Source organism: Thunnus thynnus, chromosome 23 (genome assembly GCF_963924715.1).
Source record: "Thunnus thynnus chromosome 23, fThuThy2.1, whole genome shotgun sequence".
NCBI lineage: Eukaryota > Metazoa > Chordata > Actinopteri > Scombriformes > Scombridae > Thunnus > Thunnus thynnus.
Genome location: NC_089539.1, coordinates 23,086,784 through 23,111,989, shown reverse-complemented (window position 1 = coordinate 23,111,989; position 25,206 = coordinate 23,086,784). Strand labels below are relative to the sequence as shown.

The 25,206-nt window shown below is 40.1% G+C and overlaps 1 protein-coding gene across 2 annotated transcripts in view; it reads left to right on the top strand.

Annotated features, from left to right (window-relative positions):
- Window positions 1-387: 387 nt before the first annotated feature.
- The window catches only part of LOC137175656 (thyrotropin-releasing hormone-degrading ectoenzyme-like), a 204,256-nt gene continuing 179,437 nt past the window's right edge, over window positions 388-25,206 (top strand). The window contains exons 1-3 of one of the 2 annotated variants that reach the window (XM_067581467.1): window positions 388-757; window positions 12,460-15,845; window positions 22,935-23,179. In XM_067581467.1, coding sequence (XP_067437568.1) covers window positions 15,351-15,845; window positions 22,935-23,179 — 740 coding nt within the window. In that variant the 5' untranslated portion in view covers window positions 388-757; window positions 12,460-15,350. The remainder of the gene's footprint in view (window positions 758-12,459; window positions 15,846-22,934; window positions 23,180-25,206) is intronic. The other variant, XM_067581468.1, reaches the window with a different exon arrangement.

Genomic DNA, 25,206 nt, shown 5'->3' with positions numbered 1-25,206 from the left:
AAAACATATAAAGAACTAACTGCATCATTGTTTTATGTCCCCAGAGAACCACGTGCTAGAGGATGTGAATAAGTGTGTCATCGCTCTGCAGGAGAAAGCTGTTGACGGTTTGGTTGACAGTAATACACAATTTACTGTTAATTTACACTGCTTGTAACAGTATTTTGCTGTAAAAGTAGAAAATAACAGTTTTATGCTCTATTTATAAAGGCACCTACAAACTGAATTTCAGCATGACACTGATTTTGCAGTAAATTAATGGAAAGGGGGAAGGAAGCACGGCTGGTCCCGTTTTTCTTATGGGAAAGTACCCAGAAGTGCAGGAACGGTGGCCAAGGCACTACTTACCAAATGCAGGGTTGCCATTAATTTAATGCAAAATCAACAGTGTCATGCTGAAATTCAGGTTGTTGGTGCTTTTATAAATACAGCATAAAACTGTTATTCTCTACTTTTACAGAAAAATAGTAAGACTTAGTAAGACTTCCAGTGTAGTGTGCGCGACCCAGGCTTTAAACGCACAATATGTAATTTCAGCCACTAGGGGTCTCTCAACCAAAACAATAAAAAAAAGACGGAGTGTGATGACGGTGTGAAGTAGCAAGGGATCATGGGAGTTGTTGTCTTCGTTGTTAAATAACCAGCTTCACCGGGATAGGGTTACTCTGGTGTTAATCATTCGGGATGTTTTTACCGGGAGCCAAATTATCCGCAGAGGTCTCCTCCTCTCCAGAACAAACGGACCCGGAGATTACAGGTAAAAACACTGAATGAAGATGTTTCGCCTAAAAAATCAGTGTTTCTCCGACGATGTACGGCGACCACCGGACGTCCGGTACGGGCTGTTAGCCGAGCTGCTGCTAACACTTGCTCGGTGTATTTCTTTTATAACTTTAGATATAGAGGTTCGGCTGGTTTCTCCCGGGAGCCGAATTATCCGCAGAGGTCTCCTCCTCTCCAAAAACAAACATACTTGCAGATTAAAATCGTAAAAAATACAAATTAAAGCTGTTTCACCTAAAAAATCAATATTTCTCCGACGATGTTTGGTGACCACCGGACTTCCTGGAGGGGCTGTTAGCCGAGCTGCTGCTAACGTTTGTCCAGTTTATTTCTCTGATAACTTAAGATCCAGACGTCCAATGACTAAAATCCCTCTTCCGGCTAAAAGATATAGTTAAAAACGACCTAAATTATGAAATTGTGGCTTAAAACTGAATAAAAGTCAATTTATAACAGTAGATGTGAAGTCGGGGAAACAAATGTACAAAATCTCCCACAGCTCACGTCTGATGTTTAACGGCCAAAAGCAGAAATGTGTTTTTACTTGTATATTTAATAATTGATCCCCAGAGATAAAGCTGAGCCTTCTGACATACGCTTCATGAACACTTATTGTAACACTTTAATTTTCTACAATTATAAGCGTAATAAAAACAAAAAGATGATTTTTAAGCCTCTTTCCACTTTTATTCAAATACAAATACAAATAATTTTGCTGCCTCAACAAATACAGATACAAATACAAATACTGGGCCCTCTGCACATCCCTAATATGTAGCTTACAGTCCACCAGCATATTTTTGCTGCTGTTAAAACCCACTAGCTTTGTGCTAACTATTGCAACCGGAGGAAGTTCCTCTTCTTCTACTACTTCTGCTTCAAAACTCTCACTGTACTCAAAGGCACAACCTGGTGGCAGAAGTCATACAACATATCCACACACATTAATACTGCATAAAATACAAAATTATGAACACGAGATCCTGGAAAACATGTTAGATCAGATTATTTATTTTTGTTCACTTAGTTAATTAATGTGAAGTTAATTTATAAAGTTAATCAACCTGCATAATTGATTTTAGTAACTTGGCGTTTAGTTAATTGTTTAAATTCCCAGTTTACACACACACACACAAAAAAACTGTTGAGTGATTATATTTAGAACTGGGAAAATGTTTTTTTTTACTTCACTGTCTTTAAAAATAGCTCTGCCATGACGCCTGAAACGTCTCCACTATTACAATGAACAACTCACTGAGAAGGATGTGCAGCTGACAGTCAGTCAGGTGGATCTCGGAGGCTGTCGGCGAAACGCTGCGTCCCTAGAACGGCGTGATTGACAGACTGAGGATCTACCGCTGTGATAAGCTGGAGCAGTGTCTCATCAGACCACATTGTTGACCACAGCTGATCCTCCCGAGTGTTGTGTCACTAAAGTTGACAGTGATGTGACAGCTGGAGGTTGAACACTTGTGTAATATTAAACAGGTACCACTTTCTGCTAAGGCACCGGTTTTTAAGGGTTTAGAAGCATGAATTAATGGTTAATAAATCATTTATAAGCCATTAATAAGCATCATTTCGGAGTTGCCAGGTTATGAAAAACCCTTCCTTTCTATACCACCATAACAACTGCACTATCTAATTCTATCTCTTATATTATCTAAAACTGCAGACTTTAATTATTGTCATTAATGACTTATTACCTGGTGACTGAGAAAATGTGAAACACTAACCCTTGATTAATGATTCATATAAACTGATAAATGATTATTAATTATTAATAACTTTCTGATAAGTCATCAGGTCTTAAAGGATGAGTTCACTATTTTTCAAGTGTGTTTTAAAACAACAGTCAGGAGCCTAAATGAACATGAAACATGTTTTTCTTGCTGTAATCATTCCTCCTGTTCATACTGACCATTAGAAGATCCCTTCATAATAAACTTACCATGGAGGTCTTCTGTGCAAAAAATGTATTTCAAAGTTTATCTGAAGCTAATATGAAGCTTCAGCGTCCAAATGAGTCAAATCAAGTAGATATCTTTCAACGTTACAGTCTTTTTAGTGCCAAAGTCTTTTTGTTACTATACTTCCACCTGCAGCTCAACAGGGAAACACTGTCTGAGGAAACACAAAGAGGGAATTTGATGCTAAAAAGACTGTAAATAAATGTTAATAAATGGATTTTATTTATCAGGATGATCTGCAGCCCTTTCCAGAAGGTAATTGGTTGAACAGTACATTGAAGCTGCCTTCATAAAGAATTATATAAAGCCAGTGGTGGAAGAAATATTCAGATCCTCGGGCCCCTCCAAAGGGTCAGCAGATAAATCTGAGGGGTGGTGAGATGATTAATGGGAGAGGAAAGAAGAAAAAACAAAGTTCTGATACACAAATCTGTTTTCAGTTTTTAGACTTTGTCTCTAATCTTTGATTTTTGCTGAAATATTGGATCATTTGAACATTTATTGAAATGAAAGCATGTGAGAAGTTTAGAGGGAAAAATCACTATTTGGTGGAGCTGTTAACAACTCATAGACATGTGAAATGTGACCCCGACTACACACTGCTTTTTGTAAGACGTCAAAAGCCAAAAAGGTTGGAAACCACTGGTTTCATCTTTAACAATGTGTTGTATTTTAAAAGCTTGTTATATTACCCATTGTGTCAAATCTTCATCTGAAAAGTAACTAAAGCTGTCAAATAAATGTAGTGGAGTAGAAAGTACAATATTTCCCTCTGAAATGTAGAAAGTAGCATCACATGGAAATACTCAAGTAAAGTACAAGTACCCCAAATTGGACTTAAATACAGTAAATTTACTTTCCAGCACTGGATAAAACAAATGTTACGGTGATGTATATAAGTGGTACCAATAAACATGATGCTGAGAGTCAAAAGTCCGACTATGAAACAGAACTCTACACCGAACTACGCCACCCGAACGCTGCGGCATTCAGCAGACTCTGTTTACATCAAACAGACCACCAATGATTCAGCTCAGCACAGAAACAGTGAGCCTGTGTTTGTTCTGTGTGTACTGACCACAGTATGTTCTGTCAGTCTCTGTCTGCATCTACGTCTCTTTCATGTAGCGTGACTATGAATGATGGATGGATTAGTGCTTTCAAGGAATTTGAAATATTGATGTTTGGGTCTCTGTGTGTTCAGCTTTAAGTCTGCTCTCCCTCTGACACGTCTCTCTTTTTTTTTATTTCTCTTCTGCTGCTGCTGCTGCTGCTGCTGCTAGATTGGTGTCAAGTGCAGAGACCACACACACACACACACACACACACACACACACACACACACGTACACTTTCTTCCTAACAAGTGATACACATTCATTACATTTTCTGCCCACTGTGTGTGTTCCCTGCACTTGACACCAATCTACCCTGAGGCAGAAGAGTGTGCCGCCCACTTAGATCTCTCTCTCTCTTCCTCTTCCTCTCTCACTCACTCTTTCTCTCCCGCTGTCTTCCACCTTGATCCAGTTGGCTGAAATAGGACTCTAATTGGATGTGCAATATCAGAGAGAATGTGTGTGTGTGTGTGCTGAGAGAGAGAGAGAGAGAGTGTGTGTGTTCACTTTTATCCAATAAAACAAACTAATATTATAAAGCTCCGCTAGTGGCCCCTGGAGGCAACAGTGTTCATGACACCCGACGTTATGAAAGTGTCAGCATGTCGGACAGAAGAAACAACACGCTGATGATTTTATTAGTCTTGTGGGTAAATATATAAAGTTTTCCTGCTGGTCATGCAGTCATTGAAATGAAAATGGTTCTTGGGAGCCTTAATTTGCAGGTTCAGTTTTTCAACTTTAAGCCGACGCCATGACGTCACTTCCTGTCTGTGAGTCAGCGCAGTCTCTCATTCAGCGTTTTCCTCTAAAAACATGAAGCTGGACTTTACTTTCTAGGACGACTCGGCTCCTCAACGGCAGCTGCAATCTGTCGTGATTTTAGAAAAGTTAAACATTTTTAGTCGTGTGCACAAAAAAAACTACAACCCCCATGAAAAAACTACAACTTACGTCATCGTGGCGACTTGTCGTTCGTCCGTATCCATAAAACTCACCGCCGCTTTCTTCTAAAGTCGTTTAGAAAACACGTCTGAACTCGCCTCGTCTCCTCCACTCGCTCATGGACTCCTCTCTCCAGCCGTGACGTTTAGCCCCCGAACACTGAGGGCTTATGGGAAATTGTGTTTGTTAAAGTCTGCTAATAAACTTAAATATTGAATAAACAACAACATTAGATTGTTTTTCAGAAAAACTACCGTCCTTATCTAAACATATGAAGCGATCCAGACGACATACTGTTGATAAAGGTTATGCTTCCAGTAGAGGTGTGCCCAAATACAAATACGTTATTCTGCAAAGCACAATTAGTGGGGAAAATATTTGTTTCATACAAATATTTTTAAAAAAATTGTTTTCAGGGGAATAAAAAAACAAAAAAACATGTCAAATACCAGCGAGCAGGTCGGTTACATCACTATCTCAGTGTCTTTGCTCTGCTCCGCCGGTACGTCTGTCAGCAGGTCGCAACGAGGGGAGTCACATCCACCTGCTACATGACGCACATTTCCTAATTTGGACGTCACTCCCGGAGTTGGGGGTGTGCTCCCAAGGGAACACTACATGAACACGTATTGTAACACTTTAATTTTCTAAAATTAAAAGCCTAATAAAAACAAAAACAGGATTTTTAAGCCTCTTTCCACTTTTATTCGAATACAAATACAAATAATTTTGCTGCCTCAACAAATACAGATACAAATACAAATACTGGGCCTTCTGCACATCCCTAGTTACACATGTTAATGAGGTTTTCCTTCTTCTGGAGCAGAACCCAGAACTTCCAGTTGCACTTCAGCTCTGAATATCATTAGCGTCGACTCAAGCTCTTTTCAGACAGAGGATACGTAACGTCACTGGACTCATTAAGCTGTTAAACTGATGGCTTTTTGTCATTTAGACAGAGGTGACTTTTATGTCAACGTTCCTTATGGCTTTATTCAGACATGATGAAGATGAGTTAAAAATGATACGATAGGACGGTTCGCTGACAGGATGCATCACTGATGGATTTTAAAAAACTTATTTTCTTTGCTGTTGAAACCTTAATTAATGGCCATCGTGAGTGTGAAGGATGCTTTCACCCGCTCCTCACAGTGAATCCACTGACATCAGCATCAATGTCACCGTTTAATGTCATTAGAGAGCAAATTCTGCCGCCTGTTTTATGAAGCATCGGATGACATTAAGTTTCTTCTTTCTCCTTTTTAATTCCTATTTACACACATGCGTGTACAATATGTAAAGTGTTTCGATGGGTATTCATCAGTTGGCGTGAACATAGACAGAGAGGAACATTTTGTCCTCATTTGCATGATATTATCACTCATAAATTTTAAATCCCTCGCTGGGCTTTGAAGCCCAATTTGACATATTGGCCAAACCGTGTATTACAACGTCCGGGTTCATCACGTGATGCACGCTGGCCCAAAAAGCATTTTTCCTGCACGCAACTGTCAGTGAATACATTTTCCTGAGTGTAACTTGTTTTATTATCAGAATTTTGTCCAATAACATTTGGAAAGTCTAGAGAGCCTCATGATTATAATATTTGTTTCTGTTCAAGTGAGCGACGATGTTCATTCGGGCTCCTGACTGTTGTTTTAAGGCAGAACCCGTCCTTTATATACATCCATGGCATCACTGGTCAGTCCTGCCAGTCACTTCCTATCCCACAATGCCTTGCAAAGTCCCATGAAAATGAATACATGTTCAGTGGTTCTTCACAGTAACACGTGCAGACACGTTCAAAAATCTTGAGGAAAATGTGAAAACCAGAAGAGCGGAGGCTGTTAAAGCAGCAGATTAATGCATATAGTTTAGGGATGATGTTCAACTATCACATATAGCTGTGATATATATACCTTTTGGCCATATAGTGTATTTTTCTGTGAAGCAAAGTGCTGCATGAATAGACAGAGAGACTTCTATCACCATCGATCCTACAGCCTTCGCCTCTGGCTGGACGAAACATCGACTACTGAAGCGTCTAACAGAGAGATAAAAACTAGCAGTTAGCTTCACTGAACATGACTTAACTCATACAGACAGTGAACACTTACAATGTGCTTGTAAAACAACATGTTTTAAAAGGAGACATTTACTGTGTAAAACACACACACACACACATATATAATATATATAGACACACATATTCTGAGACAGCTGGGCGTGAACACGGCGATCGTCAAATTAATGGCTCATGTGATAGCCAATCAAATGCTTGGCAGGCCGTGTCAATAGCCAATCAAACAGCTGGCGGCGTGAATGTTGATGAGCTGGACTTCTGTCAGTGTCACATTGGTAACAGCGGGGGAACAGCTGACCTTCAACACATGACCAGACCAGTTAAAATATCACATGCAGAGAACATGGTGATACTGGTTTGTTACCAAAAGGATCCTGAACTGACAGATGATGAAAAATAAATGAAAAGCATCTCAGCTCCACTTCCTACATATCCCACATGTTAATATTAGGTTTAGTGTCATTTATTTACATGTAAAAAAAAAAACCCTCTGTCAAGTGTTTTGGTTCATATAAACAGTATAACATATATTTTAAAACTATCAAATAATAATAATTACTAATATTTTGTGAGATCAGGTTGGAAAACTTGCATTGAAACACTAATAAAATGCAACTAAGCACTTTTAACTCACTGTTTGTTAACAGCAAATATAAAACCATGGTAATAAGCTAGAACATGTTAAAAATGTTAGTAGTTGTGTTAATATCTAAGCAAATGTGTTAAAAACTGTGACTAGCTGTGTTGATAACAGAGAATCGCTCGTTTTACTGTTTCACAACTGGAGTTCACTGTTTGTTTCCTGTTTTTCTGCCGCAAGTCAACATTGTTTTTTAAAAACCACGAAGGTCTCCAAACCTTAAAGATCCCCTCCAGACCAGACGTGTATTAAGATATATATATATATAATAATACCCCTCTCTGCTGGAACAATAATGTGTGTCTGATAATGGTGTCTCCTCCTTCACTGTAAAGTTCAGTCTCAGTGTTTGTGAACTGGAGGCTTCACGTTTCCACATCACACTTGTGTAATTTGAACACTGGACCACGATTGGCTCCAAACTAGTTGTGATGTCACAAATCCTGCTCGTAGGTGTTAAACTGTAGATTTAAGTTGAGCTCAGAGAAACTTCTACACAAACATCATTCTGCACAGAGAAGCTCAAACATGCAAGTGAAGCAACAATAAGCAAAACCGATGTTTGAGTGGAGGATGTTTTTACAAAAAAATCCATTGAAATCTATATTAACAACCCGTCTCAGTGCACCTTGTTGTTTCGCTTTATTCATTCGTTTTCAGCCATTCTTCCAAGCTGTTGGAAGTTTATATACAGAACATTAAAATCATCCTTTTCTTCAAAGATTCTGTTTACAATAGAAACATCAATGATCATAAATATAGACATTATAATCATCTTTTTTTTTTTTACAGTATGTTTTTAGCAAATATATTCTTTCATCTCAACCTGTCAGTGGGTAAAATGTCAATTTATCAATAAAAGAAAACAAATTCAGCCTCATTATTCAGACTAATGTTTCAAAACAGAGTTTATTCAAATCATTTCCATTAACTCCCAAACTGATTTCCATTTGTGTTTGAACTTGACACGTCCATCTATGAAACACATTTACAGCTCAAAAAATGCTTTTATTTGAGAACAAATAAAAGTAACGATATGGGTTGATAAATGCTATTAGCGATATAAGGAAATCTCTAAATAAGCCTGTTTAAAACTGTTAATATTCATGTTATCTCGCCCCTTTCTGTCTGTCACAATCTGCCTTTCCCTCTCTCTCAGGGAATAATTTCATCATTAAAAAAACAAACATTTCACCAGTGTGTCCTCTCTCTCTCTCTCTCTCTCTCTCTCTCTCTCTCTCTCTCTCTCTCTCTCTCTCTCTCTCTCTCTCGCTGACATGACGGGATGGTGTTGGTTTAGCTGCTGACACAAACAATCACACAACGCGTTGCTCTCATGTTGGTGAATGACGTCCACAGATTATAGACTCACCTCTAATAACGCCGCACTCTGTAATCTGTGGATGTCATTCACTAACATGGGGAGCAGCGGTGTGTGTGTGTGTGTTTGTATGTTGCTGGAATCTGTCAATATTTCTCTTCCACGTCGCTCACACGGTCTGAGTGTCACATGTCAGTTTCTGTCTCACTCTCTGATTGGTTTTCAAGTTGTTGCTCGACATCAGCGGCGGGAAAAAAACGTCCTTAAATCCTTTGATAAAATACAGAAATATGAGATTATCCTGATTCAAACTGTCACCCCAGACTGATGTCCAGTCTATCACAGGAAAGACACCTATAGTATAAATACACAACCGTTCACCCTCATTCACACCTACCAGTCTCCAAATCACTGAACATGCTTCTTCTTAAGCTTTAACAAAGACAGTTTCCTCTTGATAAAATAATAAGACTAGAGGAATCTGGTTTGTAAGCAGACACAGACAACCCAGGTTACTGCGATGGTACTGAATCCCACTCAAAAAACTTCAACTTCTGTCTAGAAATACTCAAGTCAATCGTTTTTTTCAATGAGTCGTTTGTTTAAATTCAGTCTCTAATAAGTGTGCTGGTGGTCATTTTGGAAATTATTACTCCATTACTAGGTTTTGAGGAGAAGCTTTTAGGGATGTGCAGACATCCCAGTATTTGTATTTGTATTTATTGAGGCAGCAAAACTATTTGTATCTGTATTTGTATTCAAATAAAAGTGGAAAGAGGCTTAAAAATCCTGTTTTTTGTTTTTATTACACATTTAATTTTAGAAAATTAAAGTGTTATAATAAGAATTTATGAATAAACTACCTTATGAGGGAGGTCCCCACACCGCGTTTTGAACTGGAGCCTCCCAGATCATAGACGACTGTGCTGATTACTGAACTAAAACTTTACTCATCGCCTCTTTGCAGACAGACCTCTACCTATTTATACACCCATAACAGAGACAGCACAGCATGTAACATGTAGGGAGGAACTTCAAAGGCAATAATCGCTTTGCATTTTTCATTTATTGCCTATTTTTTACAACCTAACTTTGTGGAAAGGAGAAGGGGAACAACAGGTTATGGAGGGTCTCTTGGGAGCACTTTGCATGTGTCAGTAGCTCAGCTTTATCTCTGGAGAATACAACCAACAAATAACTTTTAAAATATTTGTATGAAACAAATATTTGTATAAAAACCCACTATTTGTGTTTTGCCCAATAATGTATTTGTATTCGGGTACACCCCTAATAGCTTTGATGTCTGCTGTGTGGGCGTTAATTGACAGCTGTGATTAAAAGTTGACTCACCTGCTGCTCTCCCCCCGGCTCCAGGACTCGCACTGAGTCACGCTATCGTTGCTAGCGATGGGTATTGAAAACTGGTTCTAAATTGACTAAAAACGATAACATTAATGCACATTACGTTATCTTCTGCCTTCTGCGTGGAAGTGTTGAATTACAGCTCACAGTAACTTAATACGATATAGTCTCTGGCTTTTGTTTTATATCTAGTGTCAGTGAAAAATGTTGCCAACATTAGATATCACCTGCTAACAACGTAGCACGCATTAGCTTGGAGGGCTTACTTGTCTTGTTTACTATATTACGTGATTGTCACTTTTTTTTTCGCCATCTACCAATCAGTTGGTTGAAGAGTAAGTAGTATTTCAGTCAATCAAGATTTCCTTCAGTTGACTACAACCCTAATCTTTATAAAAATAAGTCTGTAGTTATTCACTCAGGAAACAGTTAGCGTTGGGTTTAAGCACTTTTAATTTAACTGTTATGTTCATAAATAAATAACTGTTGAATCTTTTCACATCTTTTCATGTCGTCCCTAATTGTTGCAGTATTTCACTAAGTTTAATGTTACTTGAAGATGATATCTGCCCTGTTGGCACAATTTAGCTAAAGTAGCTAAAGTTAGCTTAAGTGCGCAACGCTCAGTGTTCCCAGTAAGCTAGCGTTAGCTCTGGTCCGAGGTAGCGAGGCGTGTTTCCAGAGTGTGGTGGTCCTGGTGATGCTGACCATAAACAGCAACTCTGGGCTTTAAACTGGCAATGAAACCAACAGTTGACGTCACACCTCGCCACGTCCATCTTTTTATACAGGCTATGGATGGTGCCTCACTGGTAAACCCACATTTAATACTTTAAAGTTTTGTAGAAAAGAGAATCTCTCTATTTTTCTTACTGTCAACATGTATGGAGCCAAACCAACAATGAACTGATCTACTAAACAGGTATTTTGTGATATATATTATTCTTCTGTGCCGTCGACCTCCGTTGTTGTCCAGAAACTATTAAAAACATGTCAGTGAGCCACATCACTGCACTGGTTGACATGTTCCTCCATCGTGACGAGATTGGTTAAGTTAGTTGATTTAAAAACGGCTCCAAAGACTAATAACAGCGATCACATTTTCAGTCTTCAGAGAGTTGTTCTGTATAAGGCAGACGCCACTGCTGAAAACGCTGTCCATTCTTAGGCGTCCTTCTTAGCCACGTATGGTACAAGTGTACAATAACTTAGTCATATGTTTGGGCTAGAAAAACAAGACATGACAAAATTTACACTGTTAACCTTACAGCTATGTAAATGTGGAAATGTAGACCCTTGTGTGAAAGTATAATTTGAGTTTAACATTTTCTCTCATCTCAAGATTGGCGAAATGATCCCAACAAGCCAATCTGTTGTTGGTCCGTGCACTCCAGAACAACACATAGAACCATTTTCTGATCTGACACCATTGACTGCAAATACGTTTTATGATGTGACACCGACGTCTGAGGCTAAAACCGATTTGGGTAGGTTTAGGGAAAGATCACGGTTTGGGTTAAAATTACTACTTTGTTAAGGTTAGAGGACCTTTTGTTGACATGTTCTAAAGAAAATATGTTGACTAGTGGTTGGAAACAAGAAAAAAAAACAGCAGTCTCTTGTGTTAAAGCCTGATTTTTTTTTTTGTTGATCCATCCATCCACCCCGACCTCCTCCCTACTCAGACTCTGTCGTTCTCTAATAACATCACCTGATTTCCTCCTTTGCTCCTGCTATGGCTGACACCGCTGATTTTGTTGTTTTTCTTGGGAGGAATTCTCAATTATCCACAACACCGTAAAGAGCCGATGTTCATGTAGTTAATAAAGATACTGTAATTAAGAAAATAAAATCTCAGCAGACACATTAATTTGGAGAAATCTAAAAAAGAATGAAAGAGGTCTCCCCTTCTCACTTTCCATCTCTACCAGTCTCCTGCTGGAGACTAATCAGTGTGTGTGTGTGTGTGTGTGTGTGTGTGTGTGTGTGTGTGTGTGTGTGTGTGTGTGTGAGTGAGAGAGAGAGAGAGAGAGAGAGAGAGAGAGAGAGAGAGAGAGAGAGAGAGAGAGAGAGAGAGACTAACTTGTCTTTTATCATTAATTTTTCTTTTGTCGGCTTTATAATATATCCAGAAAATAGAAAATAATAGATCTGAATACTCTCTCTCTCTTTCTCTCTCTCTTTCTCTCTCTCTCTCCCTCTCTCTCTCTGTCATCGCGTGCCTCTCGGTTGGAGCAGCAGCAGCAGCTCGTGCTCAATCACAGACCGCGAGCGGACTCACTGAGCGGTCTGCACGAGAGTCTTCCTCACCACCGACTGACCGACCGACCGACCGACAGCATCAGCATCAGCAACATCAGCATCCTACTCCTCCTCCTCCTCTTCCTCCTCTTCCTCGGTGGATGGAGGGATGCGAGCAGGACAGCATCATCATCTTCATTGCCGCGCTTCATCGTCATCATCATCATCATCACCGGGAGCGGGGAGAGAGGGAGAGAGAGGGAGAGAGAGAGAGAGAGAGAGAGAGAGAGGAGCAGCTCTCCGTGGGCTAAAAAGTTAAGGAGGATCCGGGTTTAATAACGGAGCACCGGAGGGGCTCGTTCCCGCCGTTAACCCGGGATAATCCGCCTGACATGGTTGTTTTCCACTTTGGACTCCATGGAAACGGATCCGGTGGTTTTTGAGGGATTTATTGTGTTTAACGGATCACTGGCGCCGCTTTCAAGGATCGTTTTTATCAAACGGTCCCCGGTAGGTACTGAAACTGATCTCCGGTGTGTTTTAACGAATCTCTGACGTTTCACAGGAAGCCCCGGTTTGTTCTCTATTAACGGATCCCCGGTGTTTTAAATTGATCACTTTGTGTTTGAATCAAGTCTGAAATGATGCCTAGATGTTTTTTGCTTCTTTTTTTTAACGGATTCCCGGTCTTTAAACGGATCAATGACGGATCTCTTTTCCGTTAACTCCGGTGATTTCTCTTGACGGATTTTTCTCTGTTTAAACTGACATCTGAGGTGTTTTAACGGATCTCTAACGTTAGTGTAACGGATCCCCGGACGGTCCCGGGTGGACTCAACGGTGTACTGACCGACGGTAACCTCACCCCCTCCCCCGGTTTCTGAAGAAAAGAAATTTAAAAAAAAAAAACCGCAGGTTCACCGTCAAGTTCACCGATTATTGGAGGGAAAATAACGGGAGGAAAAGCTAAAAGAAAGTCTCTTCAATAACGAATCACCACCACCGGGGGGAGGTTTCCTGGATTCCCGGGCCCGGGGCTCACCGCTTCCCTAACGGGGACGAGAGAGGAGAAGTTACCGGAGGGACCGAGGGAGTTGATCTGGATCTTTACCGGGTTATTCAGACATTCTCACGCACCGTTAATGATCAGATAACCATCATCATTAATAGCAGACTGATCTCATTAACGGAAAGGGTTGATTGATGGATTTTAAACGGCTGAAAAAAAAAAACCCGGGATTTTTTCGCCCCTCTCTCTTGGTTTGAGATGGAATCCATTGAATCAATAAATTCCGGGTCATCAATCATTTTTTAAATCAATTTTCATCTATCAGGCTCATAAGCTGTAAAGCAGGGATTGCTTAGACCCAGCGGAGTAGGCCTATTCCAGTGAATTATCTCCTCCACGGTGAAATAAACCCACATGCTGGCTGTAAATTATCCACTTAACCCCCTCAAGAGAGAAAGAGAGAGAGAGACATAGACAGAGGCTGTAGAGAGAGAGAGAGAGAGAGAGAGTTATAACCTTTAAACATCACCTTTTTTGGAGATATGTCAACTGAAAGAATCTAAAAAAAAAACACAGTAAATGCTCATTTTGACGGAGAGAGACACAGAGATGCTTCCTCCCTTTCAGCAAGTTTAAACTTCATCCGGTCCGTCTTGACCCCCCTCCCAAAAAAACACATTAAACCCCCCTGAAACATTTTTACAGGGTCATTTTAGGAATTCTTTATCCTGTTAGAATAAAAGTCTTAACAAAAGAAGATTTTTAACTAAAATTGTAACAAAAACCCAACAAACTGAGGCAAAACTTGAATAGTTGTCACAACTTTTGCAAATTTCTCAACAAAAATACAAATTTGAATCTTTATTGCGATGAAAATATGATTAAAAACATATCATCTGTTAATTTGTTGACCTGGTTTTAATGTTAAAATAAAATAAAAAAAGTCCTGAGTCTTCACTTGACTCAAAAACTGAAAAGTAATCATAACAGAGACTTGAAGTGCATCGGTGGGTTCTGTTAAGTATTTTCATCTCCCACTGTATCCCGATAATAATCCCCTAATAGTCCGATAGGGGTTTATTTATGCTTTATTGCAGGTCTGGAAGAGCTTTAACTCAGAAGAAATTAACTTTATATCTACCTGGGGCCACTTTAAATCTCCTGTGTTAATTTAAGCTTTAGTTTAAGATGCAGCTGTCTCTGAAGTGAGGAAATGAGGATTTCTATCATTCAAAAAGTGATTTTTTAAGACATAATCTGAGATATCTGCTTGTTTCCCAGCACACAGGTTCTTAACAAGGCTTTATTCCCAGTCTAACACCTCTATCTGTGGAGGTTTACAGTTTAGCTTACCCAGCTGATTTCCAGCTGAAGTCTATGGATGGTACGCTCATTGTATAGCCACATCCTCAACAGCATACCTCCTCCTCCTCCTCAGTCTCCTCTACACTTGAAATTGAGCCATGCAGCATTGATTTTTTTCTCCCTCACCGCAAAACCAAAAAGCACACGACCATCTCATCCTTTCTGGTTTGTCAGTTTTGTTGCTTGAAATGTAAGACGTGCCGCGGTGTTGATTTTCCAGCTCGAGTCAGAGCTGAAGGACGCTCGACGAAGGTCCAGCGGCAGCGAGGTCACAGTTCAGGTTTTTTTTTCAGAAATATAACTGCTGGAGTTTCAGCAGCTCAGACGGGAGGTTTGACAGACTGAGAACTTGAATCTTTGGGACAATCAAAACACACAAAACCAAATCTGTTTCCCAGGAAATCATCTGTAAAGGAGCGGGAAGCATAAATGAATGTTTCTCTGAATCAGAACCTGTTTCTGAATCTGAACTTTGAGGACATTTCTTCACCTTCAGAGTGACATTTTTAGTAAAATGGGACTAAACGACAGCAGCCCGGGCACCATGCGGAACGGCCGCGGCCTCTCGGACCAGTGGGCCGAGTCCGTGGTGGTCCGACCTCGAACCACCGAGCGCCACATCACGGTGCACAAACGACTGGTGCTGGGCTTCGCCCTGTCCATCCTCACCCTCATCATCGTCACAGCCGTGGCCGTGGTGCTCAGCGTTCGCTTCGAGGAGTGCGGAGGGCGAGACCGTGACGGGGCGATGAGGGAGTCGGGCTCGAGGGGCGCCGGAGGGTCGGCGAAACTGAACGGGAGCAGAGGGGAGAGGACGGGGGAGAGGGGGGACGAGGAGGCGGTTCAGCCGTGGAGGAACTCGCGGCTGCCGGGCTCGTTGAGGCCGAGGCACTACGACCTGCGGCTCGCCGTCTACATGGACAACTTCACCTTCTCCGGAGAGGTCAGCATCGAGCTGGAGTGCATCAACGCCACCAGATTCATCGTGCTGCATGCTGACCGCCTTGAGGTACGGTGGCCTGTAAGGGCAGATATCTATGTCACACAAATAATTGAGAACATGTGAACACTTATATCTGTTAAACACTGATGTCTGAGGATGATATCAGGTTGCTGATGTAACAGTTGGAGGAAAATGTTTATTACTCTCAACAATATGAAAGTGTCAAACAGAATGAAGAAGATACTCAAGATCTCGTTTGGCAGAAAGTGGAGCCATAAAACTTATTTACATATTGTCATGAGAGTTGGTGCCGGACGCTTGGCGACGCAGTAACAACTCGAGGGTCGTGCGGTGACCACTGTAAGTCGTGGTTGCTTTTGTTCGATGTAAACACGGCCACAGTAAGATCATCTCTGGCAGCGTTGCTTCCCATGTGGTTGAACAGGGTTTTATAAACCCTGGATGGTGAGACACAGCTGCGTACTTTTCTTTATGTTTGAGTCTCTGCTTCTCTCAAATGTCAGCGCTGTCAAGCTCACAGTCGGTCAACGGCTCAAATTCTCGCGTCAAAGGTCACCGAAGTCGAGCCTCACATTAACGCACCGCATAAATCTACTTATACTTTGTGAGAAAACCCCCCCCCCGATTGTAGACATTTCATTGAAATCTATTGATTTTTGGTAAGAAATTCCACTGTTAGTGTTGTAAGAAAGCTCTCAGAGCCTTACCAGCAGGAGATGAGAAGTTTAAATATTTGTCCCGAGGGTGCTGCTTTTGATCCATTAAAATCAAACGGATTCACCCCTCAGGGCGTATTAATGTGCATAGTAAATTGAACGTTTTTTTTTGCGAGGAAAGGACATAGAAACTTTAGCTTGAGGGCGGGTAAAGATGAAAGGCCAGGGGGTCACCAAAAGGATTAGGGATCATCTTCTGGCAACCATTAATATCCATAAAGTTGATGGTGTCTGAGACGTATAGTGGATGTAATTGCCTGGTAAGTGTTTCAGTACTGATTCAGGACTTGCTTCACATGGAAATGTTATCACCGGCTGATAACTGTTGTCACATGATACGGAATAATAATGGATGTTCCCAACACTACATGACCCTCCGTTTAGCAGGTGTTTCATTGGTGTTAAAGGTGTAGTACTTATTTTAGGGAAGGGAATTATGTCGCTAATGAGTTGTAATCAAAATACAAAGCTCCGTACCCCTTTCCCTTTATCATCCAATCAGATGTCTTCACCATAAAACAGCAGGTACATGATGATTCTTTTCAAACCAACCTCCTTGTCTGCATGCGAGGTTCTGCTCTCTGCGTTAGAAAACAACCCTCTCTCTCTAACAAAGAATGTTTATTTCCAGATTTGGCCTCAGAGATTTCCTTAACGAGGCTAATTAACCGTCAAAGTTGCTGTTTCAGCCTAATTTTTTTTTTTTTTTTTTTTTTTTGAAACAAGCGCGTGGTGAGAGAAAGCCTCAGAGAAACGCCCGGGCAACATGATTTTTCAGACCGGTCATCTTGGTTAATGTGTGAGGGATAAATCTGTCTAATTTGGGCAGAGGCCAATTAAAAACCCTGAAGCATCTTGTGTGTGTGTGCGTGTTTGTGTTTGTGAACACACTATGAATTAAAAGGTGTTGCTGGGTGCCAAGCAGGTCTCCTAAGGTATCCTCTGAGTTAATGTGATATGAAGAGAAAAATTGTTTAGATAAAGGAAAGGCTAAAAAACAAAAAAAAAATGTGGATGAAAATAGAAGCAGCTGGTAGAAAGAGAAGGAAAAAAGAAACTCCTGCAAGGAACGCTTTATTCTCAGAGTCAAAGAAATGCCATGATGCATTCAAAATCGAACAAAAACAAAGTAGGAAAGTGCTTAAAGCGTCGTTGTGGTGGTTTAACGTGTACATGTTTCATTACATGAACTACACAAAAACAAAAAACATGCCGTCAGTTCTTAATTCACTCCCATCCAGGCAGCGTTTGGTCTCAGTTCATGTCAGCAAAAATGAACTCGCGGAGACCTCGGTGGCTCTCGATGGTTAATCCAGAGAGTCACATGACCGACTAGAAAGATTTGAAGAGAAAAGATGTTGCGTTCAAACAATTTTGGGGCGTTTAAAACGTCTGACAGTGACGAGTTCAGCTGAGAAAACAACAAAACAAACATCACAATTAAAAAAGCATTTTTGGCCGTGTGGGACATTTGAAGGCATCACGGAGCGCGGCGCTGCGTTCGCTGACTCACCAGAAAACCGTGAAAAAAAACCCATCCTTTTAATCCCTGATGTTTCCTCTCTGTGTCAGCAGACTCTCTGTTCGTATCGATCGGTTCATTCATCAAAGAACAAACACACTAACAGATACAGACACACGCACACACACTGTTTGATTGGCTGAGGACTGCTGACGTGTGACAACGCAGAGAGCCAAAGATTCTAAATGGTTCCCATCATGCACTCCTTCTCATCTCAGAGGGCATTTCCACTGACTTTCTGATCATCCCTGTTTCTGCTTTAATGTCATTAATTTAATATTTTAGTTTGGTAGATTAGAGGCGCTGGTGTAGATTTCTTTGGTCCCTTTTGTTGGCCTAGCACAAGGAAGTGCTCCCACTCCATAATTTTGTCTTTTAAATTCCTGTCTGCACCGAAATTGGAGATATGTCACATTGGGCAGATTGACAACTGCTGCTTGTGGTCACCTTGTGTCTACATTTAAGCAAATATCTGACTAGTTTGATAAAATAACGTCCAACTTGAAGGATGTTGAACACTAATCAGATCATTTCTCCTACACAACACATTTAATACAATATCAACCGGAAGTTAAGAGACAAAAAAGAAAGTGGATCAGGTGAGAAAATGGGCAGGACGCATAAGATCAATAGTGTATTCATATTAATGTTACATAAGAAAGATTTAGGGCAGACAACAGGCATCGGACAGGAAGCAACTGGGCAAATAAGGCATGATCGACTGACGCATTGACAGGTGTTTGTGCCTTGCAAGTGCAGAAAGTGGCCAAAATATATCACATGTTTTTATGGAAGAGTTGCTAAGTGCTTGGTTGGTGGTTGCCAACCAGGCAATAAATTAAAAGTTAATTAAAGCAAACTTTTTTAGCACCATACAAGCCTTATTTTTGTGGAGCATTTTACACTCCAGCAGTGCAGGGTCATGTAAAATTAGTGCAACACAGCTAATATAAACTCTCCGGGTGTCTGTTCCCTTCATTTAAACCTTTAATTAGACAGGGTAGGCCATTGAGAGCAAGCTCTGTTTTACAAGGACGCCCTGATTACAATACAAATATAAAATGTAAGACACAATAAACATAATTGGCAAATATGAAAAGCAAATATGAACAGATAAGCAATGAGCAATATAAAATATAAGAAACAATAAAACCAATACATAAATGTAATAAAACACATAATATGAAAACATATTAAGGCGATAAAAAGCAATATGTGCAATAAACATCAGGGCTCAATTAAAAAACAAGCATTCACACTGCCCAATGTCAGCTAAAAGACATTTAAAATGATTAAAAGTGATTAACTTATATAATTTTACATATCTTCTACCAGTTCCACTTTTGTGGAGCGTAATATTTAAAAGCCAATTTCCCAGTCTCAGTGCTAACACGTTGATTTTCAAGGACCAAATAGTTTTGGGACCTAGTGCAGTGTGAAATTGAACTATAGTTAATAAGACATGTAAGGTACCCAGGAAGTTTGCCAAGGAGAGCTTTGTATATAAATAGGATGCGGTGCCATTCTCTTCTCGCTGCCAACAACTGCCACCCGACTTTCTTTCTTTCTGATGATGAGTTATAAAGCCATCCCCGGTTCTGAACGCAGGGGTGGAATGATAGACTGCATAGAGAGGTAGAAGCAGGAGAGTGCATATACTGTAAATTACATCACCGTAGTCCATAACAGATAAAACGGTTGACTGAACAATTTGCTTTCCATAATTCTGGGTAAGATATGCCCTATTTCTATAAAAAAAATGCCAGTTTTGCTTTTAAAGACAGTCATTTTTATCAGTGTGTTTTTTGAAACACAGCTTGCTTGTAATCTATCCAGAAACCAAGGTATTTATGAGAGGATACTCTTTCAGTTGGTGTCCCATTAAGAGAAGTAATATTAACTTCCATGGTACTGTTAGTCAGTTTTCTAGAAAACAGCATACAGTTCGTTTTATCTGAGTTTAACAGTAATTTAAGATCAATCAGTGTTTGCTGTACCACACAGACATCAATATGCAAGCCTTGGCGATATAGTATAGATAAAAGCATCGTCCGCGTACAGATGAATTGTGCTGTTTGTCACTTTTTCACTTAATTAAGTTATGAAGATTGTGAATAAAAGTGGGCCTAAAATGGAACCCTGTGGCACACCTTTATTAACCTTTATTAAAGCTTGACATACAGCCATCAGCCACAACAGCTCGAGTTCTACCACTGAGGTAATTTGCAAACCAATTACAAGACTTTTCATCAAATCCAATAGATTCCAGGCATATCAAAAGAATTTGATGATCAACTGTATTGAAAGATTTAGATAAATCAATAAAAATGGCGACACAATCCTGCCTGTTATCTAATGCATCATTCAAGACTTTCAATGCTGCCGTCACAGTACTGTGCCCAGGTCTAAATCTTGATTGATAAGATTTTAAAATGGAGTATTGATCTAAGAATGTTTGCCATTTACCAGCTTCTCTAATACCTTAGAAATTGTACCATAATTATGTAGCTCATTGGACTGTAAAAGTATAATGTAGGCTTTCTTCCAAATGTCAGGGATACTTCCTGTTACCAAAGTCAGATTAAAATGATAAGTTAAGCAATCAAGTAAAAAATGGAGCTGCTAATAATAAAAGCCTCGGCTCTAAATGATGAGCCTCGGGGGACTTTTTTGGATTAAATGAACAAAGAGCATTAAATACTTCAAAATTTGTAAAGGGCTTCAATGAAAAGGTCTGAGTGCCTAATTTGTTTGGCCAGCGATGTGCACTATGATCAGAGACAGTGGGAGGAAATACAGCAGTTTCAAATAAATAACCTGATGCATTAAAATGTTCATTCAATGTATCACATATTTCTTTTCCAACTGAGATAGTGGAGGAACCTTGAACTATTTCATTGAGTAAGAATGAAGTCAGACTATGTGATAATGATTTAACTGTTGCTGAGTTTCCTTTACTTTCAGATTCATAAAATGAACATTTGGCATTTCACACACACTATTGATTACACTGTTGATGAAAATATTGCCAAGCGGAGGATTATTTAGTTGTTTACGCTTTGCGCCAGGCAGCGTCCCTTTCATGTAACATCTCAGCAATTTCCAAACAAAACCAAAGATTGTTCTCACTTTTGAATTTCTTACCAAGCACATGTTTGTCTGCGATGGAATTAAATGTTTTTATAAAATAATCCAACGCCAAGTGTGGATCAGGAATGGTACCATGGTAAACCCAATATCAATGAAGTACAAATCAAACAAAAAGGCTTGTTCAGAAAAGTGTTTAAAATTCCTTTTGACAGTGAAATGTTGTTTGGATCTTTGTAATTTTGTATGACAGATGCATGACGTTGGGCAGTGGTCACTTTCTGACAATTCAAGTTTTTTTTATTGAGAGAATAAACCAAATTTGAACAGTTTTACATCGTGCTCTTACAGTTACGATCTCTCTTTTCCTTTTGTGAACATACATATAACCAAAGAGAGACAACGGCATGAGAAAAGGGACAAAAGAGGGAAAATCACGACAATAATAAATGAAATAAACAAAATAAAAATATCAACATGCTTTTTAAGTGGTCACCAAGAAGTCCACCAAAGTTGAACCCCAGATTAACTTTACCTCCACGAGTCAATCAACTTTTCTTCAGCTGATTGCTGTAATTCTACTGAAATGAATGAATTTCCTCCTGCAGTAATTATTACAGTAATTTTTCCTGCCACTGCCCTTGAGCAAGGCACCTCAGAGCTGGAGCTGCTCCCCTTCTACTGTAAATATCTTTCCTTCTTCATACTTTTATTACACCTGTCAGATAAAACTTTCAAGCTTCCTTCCATCTCACACCAATCATTTGTTGTACATATGGTGGTCCAGTTACGTCACCGTGGCGACAGGTCCAGCATCATGAAGAACAGCTGGCAGTGAATCAGGTGTTGCTAAGCAATGACCTTTCATCAGGGAAACTGTAAAGGCGCTGAAACTGCTGCAAATCTGTACATTTTAAGAGCAGTGCACCACTCTGTCATGTTTTTTATGTGACTGCGCTGATTAACACGAACAGCAGAGGGCGCTGAGTACGTCTGACAGCAATTTATCACCCGTTCAATCTAACCCCTGCTTGATACTCTTAATACTCTGAAGTGTTTAAGTCTACCATCCAGAACTTAGTACAGTAGTGTGATGAACATAATCTCATCCTCAGCATGAAAAAAAACAGAGATTTCTAAGAAACCATCATCAGACAGGCTCAAAAATCCTCTCCGATACATCTCAGATAATCTTAGAGGCCCACTTAATAAACTTCCACTGCATCAAAGGTCCAGTAAGGCTGCATGACATCATGATGTTTCACTACAAAACTCCAGAAGTCTGTACATGAACAACATTTCAGTATTAATGGGAGATGCGACACCTTCATTGTGTAACCGAGTCCTTAAACTTGAGCATAAAAAGGTGACGGCGGATACACTGGTGTAAGTGTTCATTAGTGAGTTCTTCACTGTATCCACTGTTGAAAAATGTTTGATTTTCCAATTATTCTGCTGGAGTCTTGATATCACAACTTCACCTGGTTCAGTTTTGTAGTTCTACGTGTTTTTGGGGGATAGTTTTGTTCAAAACAGGCATGTTTGGTGCCGTAGTGGTGTTTAGCATCCCTGCTCTTCATTATGACCACTGTTTCATTGCAAATCAAGCACTATGGTCAAAATGAACGCAAATTTCTCAGTCCAGTTATCCTTAAATGTATGTTATTAACTGTCAACCTTTCTTTTTTGTATCAGCTAGTTCTGAACAAGACGTTTAACTTTATCAACCGGAGCTCCGACGTTCAACAACAACCTTACTAACTGTGAGCTGAATGATGACAGTATATGATATATATGATCGTCTTTCAGGTGGACCAGGTGTCCGTCACAGCGGAAGGTGGCTCTGGCGGCCGTCCAGCCAACAGGCCGGGGGGTGGAGCTATGCGTATCCACCGCCACTTCCCCTTCCCGGCCAATCAGATGTACGTGGTCGTGCTGCATCGCGAGCTGAAGCCGATGAGAGTTTACCGGCTAAACGTGAGCTTCGACGCCACCATCGAGGACGAGCTGCTGGGCTTCTTCAGGAGCTCGTACACCCTGCAGAGAGAGAGACGGTACACACGAACACACGATGACACACACACACACACACATACACACATACACACACACACACACACACACACACACATACACACACACACATACACACACACGCTGGTTTTTCCTGCAGCAGCAGGTGGTCGACTAGAAAAGGTCAGAGCTTCACATCCACGACATTGATTAACTCACACACCCCGCTCAGTGTGTTTGTGTGTGTTCGACTTATCAAAACACACACACACACACACACACACACACACACCCTCCTTATGAATTTCCCATAAGCCTTTGCTGCAGAATTGTTTCCACATCAGATTTCTTCCCCCACGGTGCTGATGGGAAACTGACTGTGTGCAGATACATTTATTATTTCATGCATGAGTTTGTGTGGCCTCCATCTGTGTGTCCATGTGTTTGTGTGTGTTTCCGCAGCGACAGAACATTTTATCAATGTCTGACGGCAGAAGCACGAAGTCGGAGTTAATTGATGAAATCATAAGGGCTCACGTGTGATTGGTCAGAGGAGTAAAGCCATGACCATATAAGGAGTCTCTCAGACTGAACCACGGGGATTTAAACAGTTCTGATTGGCTAATGGGTCTAGTTATATTTACAGTATTTAAAACCACATGATCTTATATACACATTATATACTGCATGTTTTTAAAGGGTAGGTTTGCATGAAAATATTCATACATGCCCATATGTACATTTAAAAGCATTATTGGTTGGGATCCCTACTTAATCTTTTGCACCCAAGGGATGCAATTTGTGTCAAAATTCGTACCCCAATAATTTCAAAATTCAAAAAACTTGGTAAAACCAGAGCAGCCAGTCAATCACAGCTGTCAATCAACGCCCACACGGCAGACATCAAAGCTACTATAAGTCTTCAGATCTTATTAACAGAGCAGTAATGTCCAAAATGACCACCAGCGCACTTATTAAAGGGCCTGAATTGAGTGATTGAGACCATAATGACTCATTGAAATAAATGATTGACTTAGTATTTCTAGAGAGAAGCTGATGCTGTTTGAATGAGAGTCAGTCGGAGCGTCCAGTGACACTTAAAGCCTAAAGACATTGTAGCTGCTGAACATAATATTGCATTCAGTTGTGTTAAAACATGAAAGCATATATTTTATATAAATGAGCAGGGTTGTGATCTGAGAGTAAAATTCCTCTCAATAAAACTCACACTGACTCACAGTTAGAACATATTTTATTGATGTTGAACCTCCAAAACAACAAAATAACTGAGTATAATTAAAATTTTACAACCTGCATAAATGATATATTACATGAGGCAGTGGAAGCTTATTTAAATCACCATGTTTGCTTCATATTTCCATCGAGGTCTGTTCTGTAGAAGTATAACATACACATTTGTTTTGTACATTTTGATGTAAAACATTGTCCAGAAACTTTCCTTTCTCATGATTCACCGTTAAGACAGAAGACTTGAAATACACATTTGCTGGAATTCCCCTCCCAATCAGCACGTTTTCACCACCAGTTGTCCCATATTCACTGGTAGCTGCTGTTTGGATCAATACCCGATCAATACAGCAGCTGATGGACCAGCAGAGCTCGATCACAACACAACAACCTGTTAGTTAAAGTTTAACGCTTCCACTGACTGAAACCTGGTTACTGTTACTGGCTTTTCTGAGAAAACCAGTCGCCTTTGAAAAAAAACCTGTTTGCACAATTAGTGGTTTTTTTAACATGTGCATGATGCAGATTATAGACAGGAAAAGTGTTGCTATGACACCTTAAATATTTAAATCAAAGTCTGACTGAATCTGAAATAAATAAGTCCTGCAAACTCAGACATAATCACATCGTATATATATGACTAACACCCTTAAAAGATGCCAGTCCTGGTTCATAAATATGCTAATTTAAAAAGAAAGTATAGTTCAAATCACAGCTGATTATTTATTTATTTAAAAAAAAAAAAGCAGGATAAAGCTGCCAAGGATTCATTCAGCGTCAGTGTTCGGGGACTCCTGCTGTCCACATTACACTCTGCTGA